Source organism: Phodopus roborovskii, unplaced genomic scaffold (genome assembly GCF_943737965.1).
Source record: "Phodopus roborovskii unplaced genomic scaffold, PHOROB, whole genome shotgun sequence".
NCBI classification, from domain to species: domain Eukaryota; kingdom Metazoa; phylum Chordata; class Mammalia; order Rodentia; family Cricetidae; genus Phodopus; species Phodopus roborovskii.
Window position 1 is genome coordinate 14,163,946 of NW_026126558.1, and position 18,889 is coordinate 14,182,834.

The 18,889-nt window shown below is 41.8% G+C and overlaps 1 protein-coding gene across 1 annotated transcript in view; it reads right to left on the bottom strand.

The window, feature by feature from the left end:
- Wwox (WW domain containing oxidoreductase) overlaps nt 1-18,889 on the bottom strand; it is an 888,030-nt gene that overhangs the window by 626,474 nt on the left and 242,667 nt on the right. The window contains exon 6 of the mRNA XM_051201303.1: nt 18,709-18,797. Coding sequence (XP_051057260.1) covers nt 18,709-18,797 — 89 coding nt within the window. The remainder of the gene's footprint in view (nt 1-18,708; nt 18,798-18,889) is intronic.

Below are 18,889 nucleotides of genomic sequence, written 5' to 3' on the forward strand. Positions count from 1 at the left end.
TGCAAAGTGATTTCATCTGCAAGGAAGGCAGTTTTAATTTTCCCTTCCAATTTGGATGGGTTCTGGCTGCTAACACCCCTGTCCATTTCTAGGTGTTAGGGAGAAAGCATTCAAATTTTCAGTGTCAATATTAGCTGTTGGCTTTCTGCAGGAGGCATTAATAATGTGAAGAAATTCACTTTGATTCCAACTCCATTGAGTACTTTTTTTAATCAAGGAAGAAAAATACAAATAATTTTCTATATCCATCTAGATGGCTCTTTATTCTCCTGACTTTTAATTTTTTCATTGATTGATTTTTGAATATTTTACTTTGAATCCCTTAACATATTGTAAATATACAATCCTTTTTTATACATTATTGTTTTTAGTTTGCTGGCACTTTGTTGAAGATTCTGTGTTTGTTCTTGTGTGATATTGGTTTGTCATTTTCTTTTCTTCACAATATTTTGCTTTTGACATCTAGTGAACATAGCCTTTCTACAACAAGTTTGGAAACACTCCCTCCTTTCCTAGGTTTTTGGCAAGTTTATAAAGAACTGATAATAAAGTTTGTTTAAATGCTTGGTAGAAAGAATGCATAGCACAGCTAGAAAGAAGCCTATTAATAAATCACATTTTTAAGGATTCATGAAATCTCATTCTTATGAGGCAACCTGGATATCATTAAGAGATCATGATATGCATTTGTGTTGCTCGATCTATTTTCTATTTTCCAACATAATCGCCACATAAAAATAAGCATGGTGAAGTGGCTTCGGTCAGCTGCATTTGTCCAGGATAACTCCTGTTTCATAAATGGTGTGCTGTCAATCAACAGCTCCAAATATGTCATTATTCTCTGAAGACTGGACCTGAGAGCTTTGAGTCATTGGCTCCTCACTGCATGTATCACCCTGCTTCACACTGAAGCAGAGACCTGTTCCTTGGAGGCTTTGCAGCAGGGCAGAAACTTTGCAAAATGTGGCATGTGTGGAGGAGGGAGGAATGGTAGTGTATTATATCTGAGCTCATTTTTGGTTACAACTTTAATATTTTGCTCACTTCTCAAAGGTGCTTTCCCCCCTCCTGTATAGGGGTGGTGTTAACTGTGGAGTAGACATTTGCTGAGGATTCTGGGCATATAACTTTCATGCTAATCTTGGTGACATGCATTTTTGTTCCATTGTTTAGACAGGAAAACAATAGGTTTGCTCATTACATTATTATAGAATTAGTAATGCAATTAGAGGTAACTTTCTTGAGGTTAGAATCCAAATATTTGAATTAACAAAAATAAATAAGTATACAAATAAATGATTTAGAACAAGACAAAATATGGTTCTTGTTTGAACATGAGATGTCACCCACAGTCCAGCTACTAGAGCTTCATTGGGGGTGGTAGAATATTATGCACACAGAGCCTAGCTGTCATAAATTAATTCTGGGAGTGGGCCTTTAAAGGTTACAGCCTGGCCTCGCTTTTGGCCCTATTCTCTGCTTCTTGCCAGTCTACATGGAATGAATTGCCCCCATCACACACACATGGTCTCTCTGCCCTTATGGAGTGACATCCTCTGAAACAGTGATCTATATGAATCCTTCATTCTTCCAGTTAATTCTTTTGCCACAGTCACAAGGAACTAATAAAATATCCAAACTGGGATGGATAGACTCAAGTGTTGCCATTCTAGCCTAGGTCAGTTACTTCTTAGCAAGTTCATGGCCAGTCAGTGAGCCTGTGTAAACCTGTTTACATGGAACAGTAGACTACAGCTTGCAAGATGATGATGAGCATATAGCCCTGTGATGGGGTTAATTGGTATCTCCTTTACCTCCACATCCTTCCTTTTTACCCACAAAAGAAAATCTAAATCTGTGAATTCTTGTTTTGGGGAAAGTTTAGCTATTGTGGAGCCATTGAGAATTTTAATATTACACCTTCTCAGTGGCCGCAGGTTCTCTCTGGGCATCGTTATTCTTGCCATGCAGTGTTTCCAAGAATGGAATCCCACTAAAGACCTCAGTCTGGATGCGCTCAGGACTTAGGAGACAACGGACTCTCTCACCACATTTCTATTACCTTCATTAATGTTAATTGCACAGCACCAGAGGCAAAATATGTACCTAGCACCTAAGCCATGTCACCTCTATTAATTAAAAACAGGCTTATGGAATATGAAACCATAATGTGCTTGACTTTTTTTTTTTTAATTATGAGGGTACCTAATTGCCTTGTACAAAAGGAAAAGAATTCTTTTAGCTTTCCTTTAATGAGGTTTTTATTATTCAAATGGTACATTTTACTCAATTTTAACTAAAAGCCACTGCAATTCAAAAGAGCCTCGGATGATTAATATTTACAGGCCATCAAAGTAAAGTCTGGATCAAACTGTGAAGACGGGATGGAAACAAAGACAGTGCCAATGAATCCCAGAGCAGATGTTATTAGTCAGCATCTTAAGGAAAGAATTTTGTCCGCAGGTGGATTCTGACCTGGGAAGGGTGATGGAGGCGGCAAAGGACCAGCCTCCACACCCAGCACTGGAGAATTTGCAGGAGGAATCTGCTCTCTGTGGCCCTGGTCTGCCCATGGAGAAACTTCCCCATCTGTCCATCTCTGGGGAATAGACCCAGGCTTCCAGCTGCTGTGAGGATCCTATTGGAAAGCAGCAGCCCCTTCTACCTAGAAGTCAGTGTGTTGCCACCAGTTGGGCCACACAGGGGTGGAATCCTAGTGATGAACCATCAGGCAGCTTTGTAGAAGCACTGTTTGAGTGACAGGAGTGAAGCTTCTTGATCATGCAGCCAGGATCTAGCTAGTCAAATCTAACTGGTACTTTCTCCTAAAAGGAGAATAGTGCAGAGGCAGGATGTGGAACGGTGGGCCTGTCCAGAGACTTTGGCTAACCTAAGTAGGAATAGCTGAACTTTCTTTGGCTTCCTGCCCCTTTAGCTCCCAAGAGCCCCCCCACCTGGTGCCTACCCCAATCAGGCATTCTCTTTCTATTGGGTCATGCCTGCTATCCATGAGCATCATCAAATCATACAGATAGGGTTGGGGATGCCAGTTCAGTTTGGAAAGTGACTGCTACATGGACTTGGATACCTTATTTTTATTCTAAGAACCCATATGTCAGGGTCCAGGAGGAATTGGCATAGGCATGTGAATTTATAATTCCCAGCTCTGGGCAGGCAGAGACAGGAGTATTCTCAGGGCTTGCTGGCCAGCCAGCCTAGCCTACTTGGTGACTTCTAGGTCCATGTCTCAAGAAGATGTGAGATTCTCATTGTATTCATGAACTCACTGCAGCTATGGTCTTCTGCACAGGACTTGAACAAGAACAAGCCAACAAGGTCAGCCAACACTCCAATAGACAACACTAAATTCATTCAGTGGGTTAAAAGATAGAGGACATGGGAGCTAAGAGTGGCACATGTTCCTGGGTGCCCTGAAAACATAGAAGAGGATAGTTGGAATAGATACGATTAAGATACATTGAATACATAAATGAAATGTCAAAGAATAAGTAAATGAACAGAGCCTGCCTGAGGAACAACACCTAAGGCTGTCATTCAACTCTCCTCCCCATCTCTCTCTCTGTCTCTCTGTCTCTCTCTGTCTCTCTCTGTCTCTCTCTCTCTCTCTCTCTCCCTGTCTGTCTCACTCACACACAAAATTTTGACCATTAACTAGGAGAAAAATCACTGAAGAAGGAAAAGGGGTGTAGAAAAAGGGGGGAGGGACAAAAACAGAGAGGCGAGAGGGCTGAAAAACACAGAAAGGCACTTGATGCTGCAGCAATTTTGAGTTGAACAGCCAACCTGGTGTCCATTCATCCTCTTTAGCTTTGAAATGTCTGTATCCATTCTCTTTCCCAGGCCCAAACACACCTGCCACCACCTAAGCCAAATGAATGCTTTCTTGGCACTGTGTGGAATCTTCCAGCTCTGTCCACGCCATGTGTCACCACCCTCCCCCTTTCCCAAGGGTGTCTCTAAAGCCTCTGGCACCCACCCTTGGTTATTTCTTTGACCTTGACTCTCAGTTTGAAGCTGAGCAGGCTCCTCCTCAAATGTTCTCACAGGCATCGTCTAGACCTTTGACAAGGTCAGGCCTGCTGAGATTGACAGAGGCAAAGAAAGAAGAGCACAAGGTTGTTGGGCTTACTGCTAATAAACAGAAGCACAAACTGGAAACATGGACACCAAAATTTCCCTGGCTTTCAAGTCCTCGGTGAAGGTCAAGCTATCAGTGACAGCAATCCTGAGTAGAGCCAATTCCATCAGTATGTAATTTCAACTTCAACACATCCACTATCCTTCTCAACTATGCCCTTTAAGTGTTCAGGGATCCTTCCTACCGGTACTTAGAAATAAGCGAATCCCAAAATACCCTTATATTTATTATAAATTAAAGGTCAATTTCTCAGGTGTTTTATGTCCCATCGGTCTATTCCCATACTTCTTCCCACTTTGTACTGTGCACCACATCTTTCTGTGCATTAGACATCAATGTCCAGAAGGAAGGAAGTCTGTTCTTACAGGGAATGTAGTAGGAAGTGAGCCTTGAGGAGCAAAGATGACTCAATAGTTAGGAGTACCCACTGCTCTTACAGAGGATCTGGGGTCCGTTCCCAGCACTCACATTGGGTGGTTCATAACTCCTTGTAACTCCAGCTATAGAAGACCAGATAGCTTCTTCTGGCCTTCCTAGGCACCTGCACTACTCATGAGCATGCACGCGCGCGCGCACACACACACACACCCACACAATAAAAATGAACTTTTTAAAACAAGTAAGCCTTTTGTGAATATCTGAATGCATGCATCTGGCAATATGTCACCTAAAAACAATTTAAGTTGGTAAAGTGAAATTACAATAAAGATAGGTGTTTATGATCTGGAGATAAGATTGCATGTCTCTAGGAATCCATGACGGCCCAGGATGTCAAATGTGAGAAAGGAGAATGGAGCTTTAAAGGAGTCTCAAAGCAGCAGAAGGTACCACCTTTGAGGTTAATTCTAATGGTGTGACAATGAAATTGTTAGCATGCCCCACAAATGAAGTAGGATTTTCCAGGTTAAGTAAGGATCTTTCTGATGGTCCAATAATTGTAATTTTGTAGGATCCCATTTCAGATCAAGAGGAAGAATGAGCTAAATGGAATGCAATGCAAAAGGAAATATGTTCCATTTCCTTCTAGAAACAGAATGTCATACCATCTGGGGTACTGCTCAAGTGAGGTGCAAGAATTCATATTATTTGGAAATTTTGTGAAATCTGATGCAAAAGGCATACGGAGCCGTGTTCCATTAAGAACACCATTTGGCAAACTTACATTGTAACTAGCAATGTGTTCTCCTAGAAAAAGGAAGGGGTGGAAACCATTTAGCATTACAAGGTGGGTGCCTAAAACAGGCTACTAATATTTATATATTTTGCCTGGTTTCTTTCTTTCTTTCTTTCTTCTTCTTTTTTTTTTTTTTTTTTTTTTTTTTAGACCCTGGCATCCACTTTGGGTTAATGGTACCAATCAAGAATGCAGACACACAAAATAGATATTCAGTTGCACTCCACATTTACTAGATTGTCCCCAGTACCCTCAATGAGAGTCCCTGTAAGAGTACCTCTATAAATAGAGGAGGAAAGAAAGCACGTAAAAGGAGTACATCAAGACTACTCATAACACCAAAACCAGCTTGGGTGGTCAATGATTGTCAGCTGTGCTGTGGGTGGGTCATGGCCCCAAAGATGTCATGAATCTGATGGACACCATTGGGTATTAACACAATAATTAACCAGGAGTGGATTCTGCTGTCACAATAATTTAGTTACGCTTAATTAATATTTTCTTTTTATTTCAGCTGGAATAGAGAAAACAATCTGAGCAATCACCAGGAGGAGAGCAAGGCTCTGGCTCTGTCCCCTGGAGACCAACAAGAATTTTTCATTTCATGCATCATTTGCAACTTCTTAGAGTAGATTCCGGAACATCAGTACAGACACTTAGCAGAAAATGAAAACACTCTTGTTTTGGTTATTTTCTTAAATTTTTGCCTTGTGTCCATTATCTTGATTATATTTTCCCATCCCATCATCCCAGTCCCAGCAGTGAAATCTCAACCTCATTGATTCTAAAGCAGGGGTGTAAAACAGAGTAACACCCACATCTTCCCCATCACAGTTTTCTAGGGGAAAAGGCATCAATTTGATAATTACACACTTAGCCGAATTGACATGGTATCTACAGTGCAGAGGCCTGACTCTCTGGTGCAGATTCTAGCAATTTCCAACCCCATCCTCTGCACTTAAGCACTTTACCATCTTGTGTTCCTGCTTCCAGGGAATATTTGATAAAATGGAAAATCAATGTTCAGCACAACATGGAAAAGTAAGGAGGGACAGGCAAGGAATATCAGACTGGACCACTCAAATCATCTTACATGCACATTTGACACAACATCCATAGACTGGGAAAAAGGCATTGTTGCCAACTCTCTCCTGGTGGAACCCCATGAGTTCCTAGGAACAAATGAATTGTGTCTTCCTAAAGAATTTTACTTATGATATTAAAAATCTCTTTGGGGACCACAATTGGCAGAAGTAAATGCTACAACTCAACTCACAGAAGTATAGTAACAGGGAGGAAGCTAGCAGAGGAGGGATGGTTCTCCATGTGCCCCACTTTCCCCATGCCCACAATGGGCTTGAAAGCACCTAAAATAATACCAGAGCTATCTCCTCTCCAGACAAATTGCAACCTGTAAGCATTGTACTTTATTGACAAATAGATAAAATAACAGTAATGACCAAATAACTTGACTTCCCTGGAATGCATTAGCATTCCCCATTAAAAGTACATTTTGTGGATATAAAGTATTATTAAGCATAATAATCAATTATGTATAAACTCCTGATGATACTGTGTATGGATAAGTTCTGGTGAAAATTCATTAAGGCAGGAGCACTCATTTTTAAAACATATTCATAGAACAGTTGGAAAATACTGGTTGATGAAAAGATGCATGATGCAAGCAGAATTCATTTTATACACACTTTGGGTAGTTCTCATGTAGGGAGAGGGAAGAATTTGATAAGGGGAGACAGAGGTGGTCTTATATGAACAATAGGACAAAAACAGTGTGTGCCATGTGCTTAAGCACATGGTCAAGTCCAACAAATACACCATCTCATGCATTTTGTACATTTCTCTCACCAATGAAGATTCTCTCCTCTGTTTTGCCTAGAGATATATGGAGCTGAAATAGAGTTCAGAAAGCCCTTGACAGCTATGTGCTGCCATTCAGACCTGGAAGATTCCATGTTGTGATAAAAATTAATGTACTCTGACATCCTCTGGGACTCTGTGGGCCCTGGGAGTAGCTAATAATGAAATACAGCCATGCTTGAGAACAGCATGTGCCCATGCAGTTGAAGATTAGATTGTAGGTGGCTCCCTTGTCATCAGCTTCAAAGTAGCTGGACCAGCCCCAGTGCCAAAGGGAGCCAGCACAGGCTGTTTAAAATTATTTCCTGTGTCCAGAGAAGATCAGTGAAGAAAAACACTTTACAAAACAATTAAGTGGTATTCAGCTAGCAGGCTTATTGGGATGACTTTTTCTGGGGATGCTTGAACAAATATGTTCACTTACCTCAGAAAGGACATCAACAAAAGAATAATGAAAGGATTTTATGCAAATCTAGCTTGCTGAACCAGTGAGATTAGCTGGAGTTGCTTACAGAAATATGGGTAAGGGTTACTTACAGGAACATAAGCAATTATGAAAGGTTATACAATTGGGAAAAAAGTCTGTCACCCCAGAAACTGGTAAACATCTTTATAGTCTGGGGGATAGGTGGGTTTTAGATGTTTCCTCATCCAGCACCATTGGACCACTTATCTATTATGGGAACAGAGGGGGGTCAAATAGGGCTTCATGAAGCTAAATATTAGTGGGCCCAGAAGCGTCTGAGAGTTCAAATGGGCAAAATCAACATCATGACCAGAAGATAGAGTACCACAACACATCTCTTAAAGAAGAAATCTGGTCTACCTTGTGAGATAGAGGCAGGAGGATGAGGAGGCCAAGGTCATCCTTTGAGGCCAACCAGGCTAAACAAGAATTGGTATCAAACAAAAATATATTCAGTCAGGTCAATTTCATTAGAAAAGAAAAGAAAGAAAAATGACTGTGAGAATTAAAGAACAAAAGCAAATTTTATACATGTATGGCATTTTCAAAAAATAATTATTATTATTTTATATAAAAAGGGGAGGAAGGAATACAGGTGATAAGAGGCAGAATGGAGGTTATACTGTCTGCTCACCTCTGTATGAATGGTATAGCAAACACAGCCTCCATAGGTACAACAGAAAAACAGCAGTAAATAAAACAGACATGAATTGGCATGAAGCTGTTCAGCTTGAAAACCCACCCCCAAAGGAAAGGAAAGACACAGAGAAATCTGTTTAATTGAAGGCTCTTGTGTCCAATAGGGCTGATGTAGCTGAGTCTGGAATCTATTTTTCAATATGGTCTTCAGATACCATGCGTAGATCTTGTCCAAGATCAAGCTGAAGCCATCCCTCTGATAGGAGCCCTGCATTCCATAGCAGAGTGTAGTTAAGTCTGAAGAGCTTCCAGTGGGGGAAATGAACACAATCATAAGTTGGAGCTGTGGAGCTGGGCTTCTGTTACTGAGAAGGCCCAAGAAAGAGCCACAATTGTCAAGTAAGACCAGAATAAGCTAGGTAGACAGCAGTTAGTTGCTCCTAAATCCCTGCCCAGGGCTGGATCGCTAGCTTACTTACTCACTCACTCTCACTCACTCACAGTCACTCTCACACTCACACACACTCACTTACTCTTCACTCATTCACTCTCACTCACCCACTCACTCACACTCACTCACCCACTCATTCATTCTCACTGACTCACCCACTCACTCACTAATCTCTCTGTCCAGCAATGGAAGGGTCCTTAGATCTCTTGTTACTCCCACATCCGGGAATATTTTCACTTAGCCATGGCTATGTTGACAGGTTGGGGAACCTTTAGGACTTGGGGTCTACAAAGCAGACTCAGGTCACTGTGGGTGGGCATTAAAAGTAATAGCCATGTCTGATTCTGGCTCAAACCCCCTGCTTCATGATCTGTTATAATGTGAGATGCTATAGCCATAAGCCCCCAACTACTACATGTAAAGATATACCAACATGTGTTCTGTGACATGATAGACTACCTTTAACTATGAGCCAAAATGAAACTTTCATTTCTTTGGTTACAATGCAGAGCAACTTCACTAGTATGGCATCGGAGCCCTGTCATGTGGGGCCAGCTGGGAAGGCATCCCAGGCTTCTGAGATTACAGAGCCTCTTCCAGCAGAAACCACCAGGCCAGTGCTTAGCTGATGTTCGTATACAGCCCAGGATCATCTGTTCATGAAATGGAATGTTCCCTACATCATTTAACAATCAAGGTAACATCCCACAAATAAGCACACAGGCCAATCTGTTTTGGGGAATTCCTCAACTGAGACTCTTTTCTCGGATAACTCTGGGCTCAAGTTAACAATTAACACTACCTAGGGCATCCTCTTTTAATCAACTATCTATCCAACCATCCACACCCAAGGACCACGGGACAGAACGACTGGAGGGAGCAGGTATGTATCAGTGTTTGTTAGGGATTCCCAACTGGTTTTGTAACAGCCAAGTGGGAGAAGACTACATCTCTCTCTTGAGACCTTAGAGAACCGGTGTAAGCAATCCAGGCACTGCTGTCCTTTTAGGGTAGAGACATTCTGCTCAGTATGACTTCCCGGAGCTACAATCTGTCAACCTACCTGTTACATACTTCTGGGACAACCAGATACACTTTGCTGTCTGTTTCTGGCTATCAATGTTTGGGTCATGCCAACTTCAGTATGCTTGTTTGTTTACTCTGAGACAGGGTCTCACTATGGAGCCCTAGCTGGCCTGTCTAGTACCTTTATCTTAACATAAATTAGTTGGTGGCTGAACTGCAGCTCCAGGACAAGTGGTGAAATGAAGAACTAGGCTAGTAATTCAGAGGACTCATTTGTGGTTTTGAGAGACAAGGTTCTGAATCAATGCTTCCAAAATGAAGAAAGCATCCACAACACTGAAAACAGAGCACTTGAAGAGCAGTTTATCAGCAAAGGGAATCTTCCTCCAGGACTTTCGGCAGGCGGCACAGTGCAGTGCAGCTGATTTATTTCAAGTGTATATTCAAGTTTTTAGGCTAACAAGAATTAACTTCTCAACAATTTACTGAAGGGAAAGATGTTCCCCATGTTATTAAAATGTGATTTCACTGGAGTTTAAGCACAGTGTCTTAATGTGTCAATTATGTAAATGTAGAATCCTGACTTGACAGTGGATTTGGAAAGAATGGTACAAGAGGAAGAGAACCAAGTGGGATTCATGAGCCAGGCTAGGAAACACAGCTCAAAAACACAGATGCTGCTGGAATGCATTCTGCAAGTCTTACATAAATAAAAGGATCCCTGATAGTGACCCAATTATTAATATTACCACAGATCTGCTGCAAAGCTGCTTTGCTAACTGGTCTCTTTAGGGGCCGAAGAACAGCGTCTATGGACTGGACTCAGAGGGTGTCAGATTCTGTCTCCTCCTGGCAGTGCCACCAGGGTCCAATGGGGTCACAGGGTCCATGACCAGATCAGGATGATTTTACTCTTCAATGCAGTAAATTTCCCATGATTCCTAGAAGGGTACCTTCAGTTTGTTTGTCTCAAATAATTATGGGTAGTACCATTACTTTTAAAAAGCTGTTTCTAAGGCTGAAGAGATGGCTCAGTTAAGAGCTCTTGGTGCTCTTTCAGAGGGCCCGAGTTCAATTCCCAGGACCCATGTTGGGCAGCTCACATCTGCCTGTAACTCCAGCTCCAGGAAATCCAACACTCTCTTCTGAAGTCTGTCAACTCCTGCACTACGTACACACAAAGCACCAGGTGCTATGATATGAGAAAAGTATGCTATTTAATCCTCTCAAGAATCCCAGAGTGCTTTGACCATCTCATCTCATTTTCATTGACGAATCGACCAAGGATCACAAAGATAGAGTAATTTGCCAAGGTCATCATCTTCATAGGTAACAGAATGAAGATACAGAATGATGTCAGAGATGAATTAGCCACTGCCTCTGATCCTCTGGGGCTTGGTGTAACAACAACAACAACAACAACTACTACAAATCAACAGAAAACAGAAAGCAGCCCTAGCTTTGCAAGTGATGATTATGTGTATTCCTGATGCTCTGCAAGACTGGTTCTCTATCTGTGTGTCACAACCCCTCTGGAGGGTCACATATCCGATATCCTGCATATCAGATATTTACATTACTTTTCATAATAGTAGCAAAATTAACATTTTGAAGTAGTAACAAAATAATCTTGTGGCTGGAGATCAGCACAACACAAAGAGATGCATTTTTAAAGGGTCACTGCATCAGGACAGTTGAGGACCACTGCTCTGAGAAATGACTCATTGGTGCAGGACAGAAGTGGAGCTAATGAGAGAGAAGGGAAACAGGAGGCTCTGTAGAAACACATAGTCATCCCCTGGGCAGGTGACAGGCAGGGAGGAAGGAACTGTTTAAGGTAATGGCTAGAGTCAGCAAGCAAACCCTGAAGATGTTTCTATGGGTGTGAGGTATAGAGAGGCATAGGGTTGAGGATAGATAATTATCAAAGACACAGGAAATTAGACCTGGTCTCTGAGAACTGAATAGGCAACATCAGCAAGTGCAATGACTGCACCTCAGGCAGCAGGACGCCCTTGAGCAGGTTGGAATCAGAGCTGAGTTTGCATGTGAGAGTAATGGCTCTGGTTCAGAGGTGTACATAGCGAAATGACCCTTTGGTCTTGTCTGTCTACTGATAAGCATCATTTTGAAGACGAGTAGGAACTAAGGGGAAATGAGCGCTGACATCTGGTGTAAATGTATATAGGTGATGGTAAATGAGAGCAAATAGCTGCCATTTCTGCTTAAGGGGACTCCATGGAGAAGCACCTCCTAGACATTTGAAAGAAAATGGTCTGGGTAACTTAATTGAGGGGCTGAGACTCTTTTATGATAGGTCTGTTTAACCTCCTTTATACATATCTCAGCAAAACAAATCTCTTTTTGGTGATAGAAAATTGGTTTCACAAAGCATGAACTCTGACCTTGAAGTGACCTTAATAATCACCCCAGTAGTCAAGGACTGTCATCCATCCAATTAATGGGAGCAACCTCTTTCCGGGGGCAATGCGTGCTACATAGCACCTTTCCCAAATAATTCAGATCTCTCTTATTTTCCAAATTGTGTTTGCTGATCTCACTGGAGATTCAGTGTTAGGCTCTAGCTTAGCCTACCAGCTATTAGCTAGCATGGCCTTGGAGAGGATCCTTAATCTCCTGACCTGTAAAATGTAGCATTTGTTGAACTGAGAAGAACTGGAAGACACTGTAGGGTTTTTTGTTTTGTTTTGTTTTTTCCTATTTTGAACCTTCTCTTGGACACCTCAGCTGTGTATGACACATGGCTAACAGCTGATAAATAGCAGCTGTCACCAGTATCATTATACATCTTCAAGCTTCCAGTAGGGCTTCAGGATCTTTCTGACTTAATGATATTCAGGGTGCTACTTGGCCTGTTTCCCATAAGGTACTATTTCCTAGAAAACTTAGGCCAGCACACTGTTCTACTCAAAATCCTCCTCCCACCTACTAAGTATCCGGATGCAGCTTTAATAAAATGATGAAACTGACCATGTACAGATTAGTTCTATGTACCTATCCATCATAACCAGTCACAAAATGATCCCTTTTCCAAGAAAAAAAAATTGCAGTCGAGCTGAAATTTAAATTTAGATTAATCTGACATCCCAAAACCTGATATTTCTACTAAAGGAGGGGTTGTGGGCTATTGTCCTAGGGTAAATATAGTGTTCCTGCTGAGAATTCTAGCTAGGGAATGTTTGTCAATAAAGTTTTATTGGCACACACTGCCCACAGTTCTTTTGACTATGAAGTTTTATTGGCAAACACTGCCCATGGCTGCTTCCATGCTACAAAGACAAAACTGAGTTTTTACAAAGAAATTTCATCATCTCAAAATGTAAAATATTTCCTCTCTGCTCCTTTACAGGAAAGTGTACTGAGCTCTACTTTATATTGTACTACTTAACAGAGTCAGGGTTTTTTGTTTGTTTGTTTAATACAAGATTATTGCATGATATACTTTTGAGATTTTTTAAACCATATTATGTAAAAGGATTTGACACCTAAAGAGTTAAGTAGGCAACCCCCCCCCCAAAAAAAAAAAACAAAAAAGAGCTTGTAAGATACAAAATGTTCCCTGGCATTTCTAGATATATTAAATGGCCCATAATGTGGTTTTTCAATTATTTATGATGGAAAATATATAGGGTAGAAGAAAAATGAACTGGTAGACTTCATAAAACTTCCCCGAGACATCACAATGAAGATCTGAATGAAGCATCTGCTAGATTGAAAATGAGCCTCAGTGTTTTCTCTCCTTGAGTTTTCACACTGTGATGGAAGGCAACAGGGCCCCTGGTGCACAGAGCAGGATGATGTCTCATGTTGAGCAAAGATTGATGCAGAAATGTTGGCTAAAACATTATTCGCAAAGCTGAGCTAGGGAAAAAGAGGTAAGATTAATCTGTAATTTACACACTCGTCTTCTGGGTAATTTATCCCTCAAAATTGGGTTTTTATTTAATAATTTATAGCCCACCCACTTCTATAGATGGAAAAGAGTCAGAACTCTGGAATATGAATCCAAGAATATAATATTCCAGTTAGTAGCTCAAGTTCTGAAAGTCTTCAAGTAGAAAGTAAAAATAAACAGCTTTGTTAAAGATTTTTCTCCTCAAATGTTTAATAAGTAAAGGATAAAAAAACCTTTATTTTAACCTTTAAATAAAACATATTTCAGTATGATTTTCTTGGTGAAATGAAGCCTAATTTATTTAAATTATGCTAGAGACAGAAAGCTGAGACAAGAAATAGAAACCCGTGATGAAAAATGGAGTTCTAGAAACCTTCAGAATTGCACAATGTTAATATGAATTTTCTATCAATTGCAGGTCTCTTCGAGGACGAATGAAGCCCTTGGCCAATGAGAGCTGGCTGGCAACAAGAATCCTGGTAACCCATGTCCTTTATTGTGTGCCATTCCCAACTTTTAAAATTGTAGGATTGGAGTGCAGCCTTCCATTTTATTGGAAAAGACAACTCCAGTGAGAGAGAACTTGCTTCTAGAACATCTTGTCCTTGGATCGCCAAGCTGTTTTAGGCCTCAATATGTAGGCTTTCTATTCTGGTAAATGAAACAGCAGATTGAGAGTGTACAAGAAGTCATCACCAACAAGTGGAGGCTTGTCACAGGGCACCCAGATGATCAGCCTGGGTAATTATCAAAAAAGGGTTTGTCCCAGCTGCTCCCCACTGACAGACACCCTTGCCTACCAGCACTGTGGAGTCTGCCTCCCTTTCTGAATGCCAATTTAAAACCAAAATATCTTAAAAAGCAAAACAAAACAAAACAAAACTCAGTTTGGTGGGAAACTGCCACAGTTTTTGGGTTGGAACTTTCCAGGAATGCCCAGAATAATTTGGCCTGAGACATACTGGCTGACCAACACTACCACCACTAACTCTGGGGGAAAATATCTAGAAGAAGATAGAGGTTCCTGAGCTGACCACCCTGAAGAGTTAGTGGAGAATAACAGGAAAAATGACAGAAAAAGACAATGATCAAGTAAGTGGAGGGGGCAGACTGGGCAGGCAGTCTGCACAGAACCTCAAGAGAACAGTCATGGCAAGAGAAGAGCTGTGGCAAGCAGTAATGTGACCTTTATGAGTCTGGATGCAGACAACATTGGGTTTAAATTCTCCATCTAACACATGATTCACCAGGAAAGTGCCTCAGACTCTGTGTGCTTGGACCTTCTGATTTGGTAAACTGTGGTGATAATGGGTAAGAAGCCAACAGAGAAAAAGTGTATAAGAGCTTTGTTCAGGGGCTAGGGAGACAGCCATAAGTGAGGTACTTGCTACACAAGCATAAGAACCTGAGTTTAATCACCCAGAATCCATATTGCCTTAGTTACTTTTCTATTTTTGTGCCAAGACACCACAGCCAAAGCAACCCATAGAACAAATTTATTTGGGGCTTAAAGTTTCAGAGGGTGAGAGTCTATGGTGGGGAGCATGGAAGTAGTCAGGCAGGCATGGTGCTAGAGCAAAAATCTCAGAGCTTACAGCTTGATCCACAAGTGCTATCAGAAAAATCCCACTGGGAGTGGTGAGTCTTTTGAAATCCCAAAGCCTGATGTTAGTAACACACCTCCTCCAAGGCCACACACCTCCTAATCCTCCCCAAACAGTTCCACCAACTGGGGGCCATTCTCATTCAAACAACCACACACTATTACAGCCAAACAAAGCAAGACCCACTTAAAATCCCAGTGTTGGAAAAAGCTGAGATAGGAGGAACTCTGGAGATTGCTGGCAGCCTAGCCTAGCCAAGTAACCATCTCCAGGTTCAGTGATGAGACCCTACCTGAAAAAAATAAAGTGGAGAGTGGCTGAGGCAGATAACCAATGTCAAGTTCTGTCCTCCATGTGCACACATGTGCATACACACCTATGTATGTACACACAGAATGGGAGAAAAGGTTAATGTGTTGGCATGCATGTAGTTGACCAAAAAAAGTGGCTATTCCCTACTGCTTCCATAACCGTCATCAGCCACACTCACTCTGTAACAGTCTTCTCCTCCCACACCTGATCCTCCAAAGAGAAGAAGACATCTACAGATGCTGATTTCAAAGTCTCTGCAAGGCAGGGAGAGGCCAGCTCTACGGCATATGTGGAAGGATGAACTTCCTACCACTGCTTTGCCTTCAGCTTTTACTTTTTACATCTTGACGTGACAACATAAATGCATTGCCCATCCCAAGGTGAGAGGTCACACTTGTACTAAAGACGGCATGGAGCCTGATGGTATTCCAGGGTGCTCATGTGCAAGCTGTGAAAAGATATATTAAATGGAGCATAATGGAGCGTCCACGTGGAATTTACGGTGAAGGGCTTTTCCTTTCTTTGGTCTAACTGCACAAAAAAGGGAACTGGTTCTGAGCTGGCAGGCTTTCTTTCATTTGTCATTATGTTTTACACACAAGGAAATTTTAATGTCTAAAGATGGGAGGTGATGATAAGACTAGAGTTACACATGTTTTTCTGGCAGCCTGGTCACCAGCACTTAAATTCACTTCTGACAGCTCTCTGAATCCGAAGACCGTTAGCACTGAGCTGTCATTTGCCTTTCCAGGGGAGATTTCGGAACTGGCAGTATGTCAAAAGGGAAAAATCACTTGCTTCTTTATATGTATTTTCAGTACGGCAGTATTTCTTCACACTATACTTCCAAGGCAGAGAAAGAATAGTTCCTAAGCCTTAAGGTAAGGCCCGTGGGCCCAAACATACAAGTACTGAAAAACAAAAATTAGTGCAAAATGGGCAATCTTTCCCTCCAAGAGTTTGGGTCCGTTATTATAAAAGACCCTTAAGTGTGATGCTTTCTGATCTATTTACTAAATAAAATCTAATGACTGCTTTGAGCTATGGAGAAGGCGGTTTTGATCAAAGAGTCAGCTCTCTTTAGCAAAGACCCTCACTTCAAGACCTAATCAAAGCAGTGGGTGCCAGGGAAGAAGGGGAATTTAGAATGGATAGAATCTTCCATCTGTCATCAACTGCCGGGTGTCCCTAAGAAACCTACTTGTTTTCTGAGCACAAGTTTCTATTGCCTTTATAATAAAAGACAGCAGCACAGAGTAGATATGAAGGAATCCTGGTGTGATGGATCACATAGGGTCCTGGACCCATTACTTACCAAATACTGTCTATGTTTCTTACCCCGTTTTCCTAGCCTCATTTTTCTCATGGTCACTCCCACCATGAAAGTGCTTTCAGAATTGAACCAGAAGATGCAGGCAAGACATTCTAAATGACTGTGTTCCAACTGAGCCTCCCAGAGTGAGCTGTTACATCTGCTGCTGGGTTTGCTAGTAATTTTGTCCCTCTGCAACTATAGGTATATTGGGATGAGGAATCAGTATCAGTAATAAAACATGGTGTGCTGATAACTAAGACCATGGCTTGTCTGGTGTCACCTTGGCTTCCAGTGACCAGCAATATCCTCCCAGAAGAATGTCTGGGGATTTGGAAGTGTTCAGCAAATGCCTGTTAAGTAAATGAACAAGTAGACAAACAATTGATGCGGATGATGAATAAATGTGGGAGCCATTGTGTTCCTGGTCTCCAGCCCATTTTATAGCTCTGGCAAGGGATGGCAGCTAGCAAGGATACAGCATCAGAAAGAGCACATGATGGGGCTCACATTTCTGATTGGCAGGGGCAGGGTGGAGCTAGCCCTGCCTATAAGTCAGTGAAGGGTCTTCACTTGGGAGTGATACAAGTCTATATAGTACTATGAACTGGACCCTCTGCCCAAGGAGTCAGTCCACTTTCTTGCTCTGCCAAGATCAAATACTATGATGGTCTAAAGGACCAGAGTGACCCAGGATGAGAAGCCAGGTAACACAGTAGCATTTGAATACCTTGTTAAAGCTCCCTTCCCCAACCTCTCATCAGCTCAGGGAACTTCAGCATGGCCTAGTCTGAGTCCTACCAGTCCAGTCACATGGAATCACTCACACCATTATTTCCCCCTTGGCACCACTGGGGCTATGATTAACTTAATCCTCATGCTTCAATCACCTCACTGGAACATAAAATTAAGTGAAGTTATTTATTAATGAAACCAAAGCCACTATGGTAAATGAGAAACCAGTACTGCATGCCCTATGGAGGCAACCATAAAAATAAACTTTGGAAACAAAACACTATAATTATAACATAGCTAGCCACCACTGCTTTCATTAGCATGGAGCCCCAGTCTCTACTTCATGCCCACCCTCTTCCTTCTTTCTCTTCTCTGATTTCTTTCTCTATAGGGAACAGAGTTTTCTGGAGGGTAGTAGAGTACACAGCCCTCCTAACTATGACATTTTGAAAATCTGATGAAGAATGCTCACTTCCAAAGTCAGCAGATGCAGTGAAGGTAAGATTCAACCAGGGTTGTGGTTATGGGGATGCGCTAGGGGCTGGAAAGGCCTCAGAGTCTTACAACCTGCATCTGTGTCCAGAGAGCTACATCCATGCTCCATGTCAAAGCATCAAAGGCTTGCATGGCACTAGAAAGCATGCTCAGGGGTTTCATCCCTGTCCAATGCAGAACCAGTGCGGTCCCTGGATACCCTTGAGGTTCACTTTTCCTCGGGTCTGAGAGATGGACAACATGTTTGTAACAGGGCACATCTTAAAACTGCCCCAGTGTGTATCAGCCTTATGTGTTTTAATGATGTCTTTCTTTTCTTTTTGCTCTGTGAAGCTGTTATTAGATTGATGATGCATTTCATAATGAGGGTGACTCAGAGTCAAGCAAATACAGTCCACCTTAACAGTGCCAATATAAATGAGCCTCCGGTTTGGATGCCAAGACAGCACTGTGGCCTCATGCTCTCCTGATAGTGTCCATCTGATAAAGACATTACAATAGCAAGGAATTATGATGTATAACCCAGCACTGAAACACTCACACATTCTTGGCCTTGAACGCTTCAGCAAAGTGCTGCACGCTACGGAGCACAGCCAGGTCCAGGGTCATTGCTTCTACCTTGGCTTTGTGCTGGAATGAGAGAAAAATAGAAAAGAAATGATAAATAACAGCAAGTATAGTTCGTGGTATCAAGTTACAGTAAATGCGTTATGGAACATGTC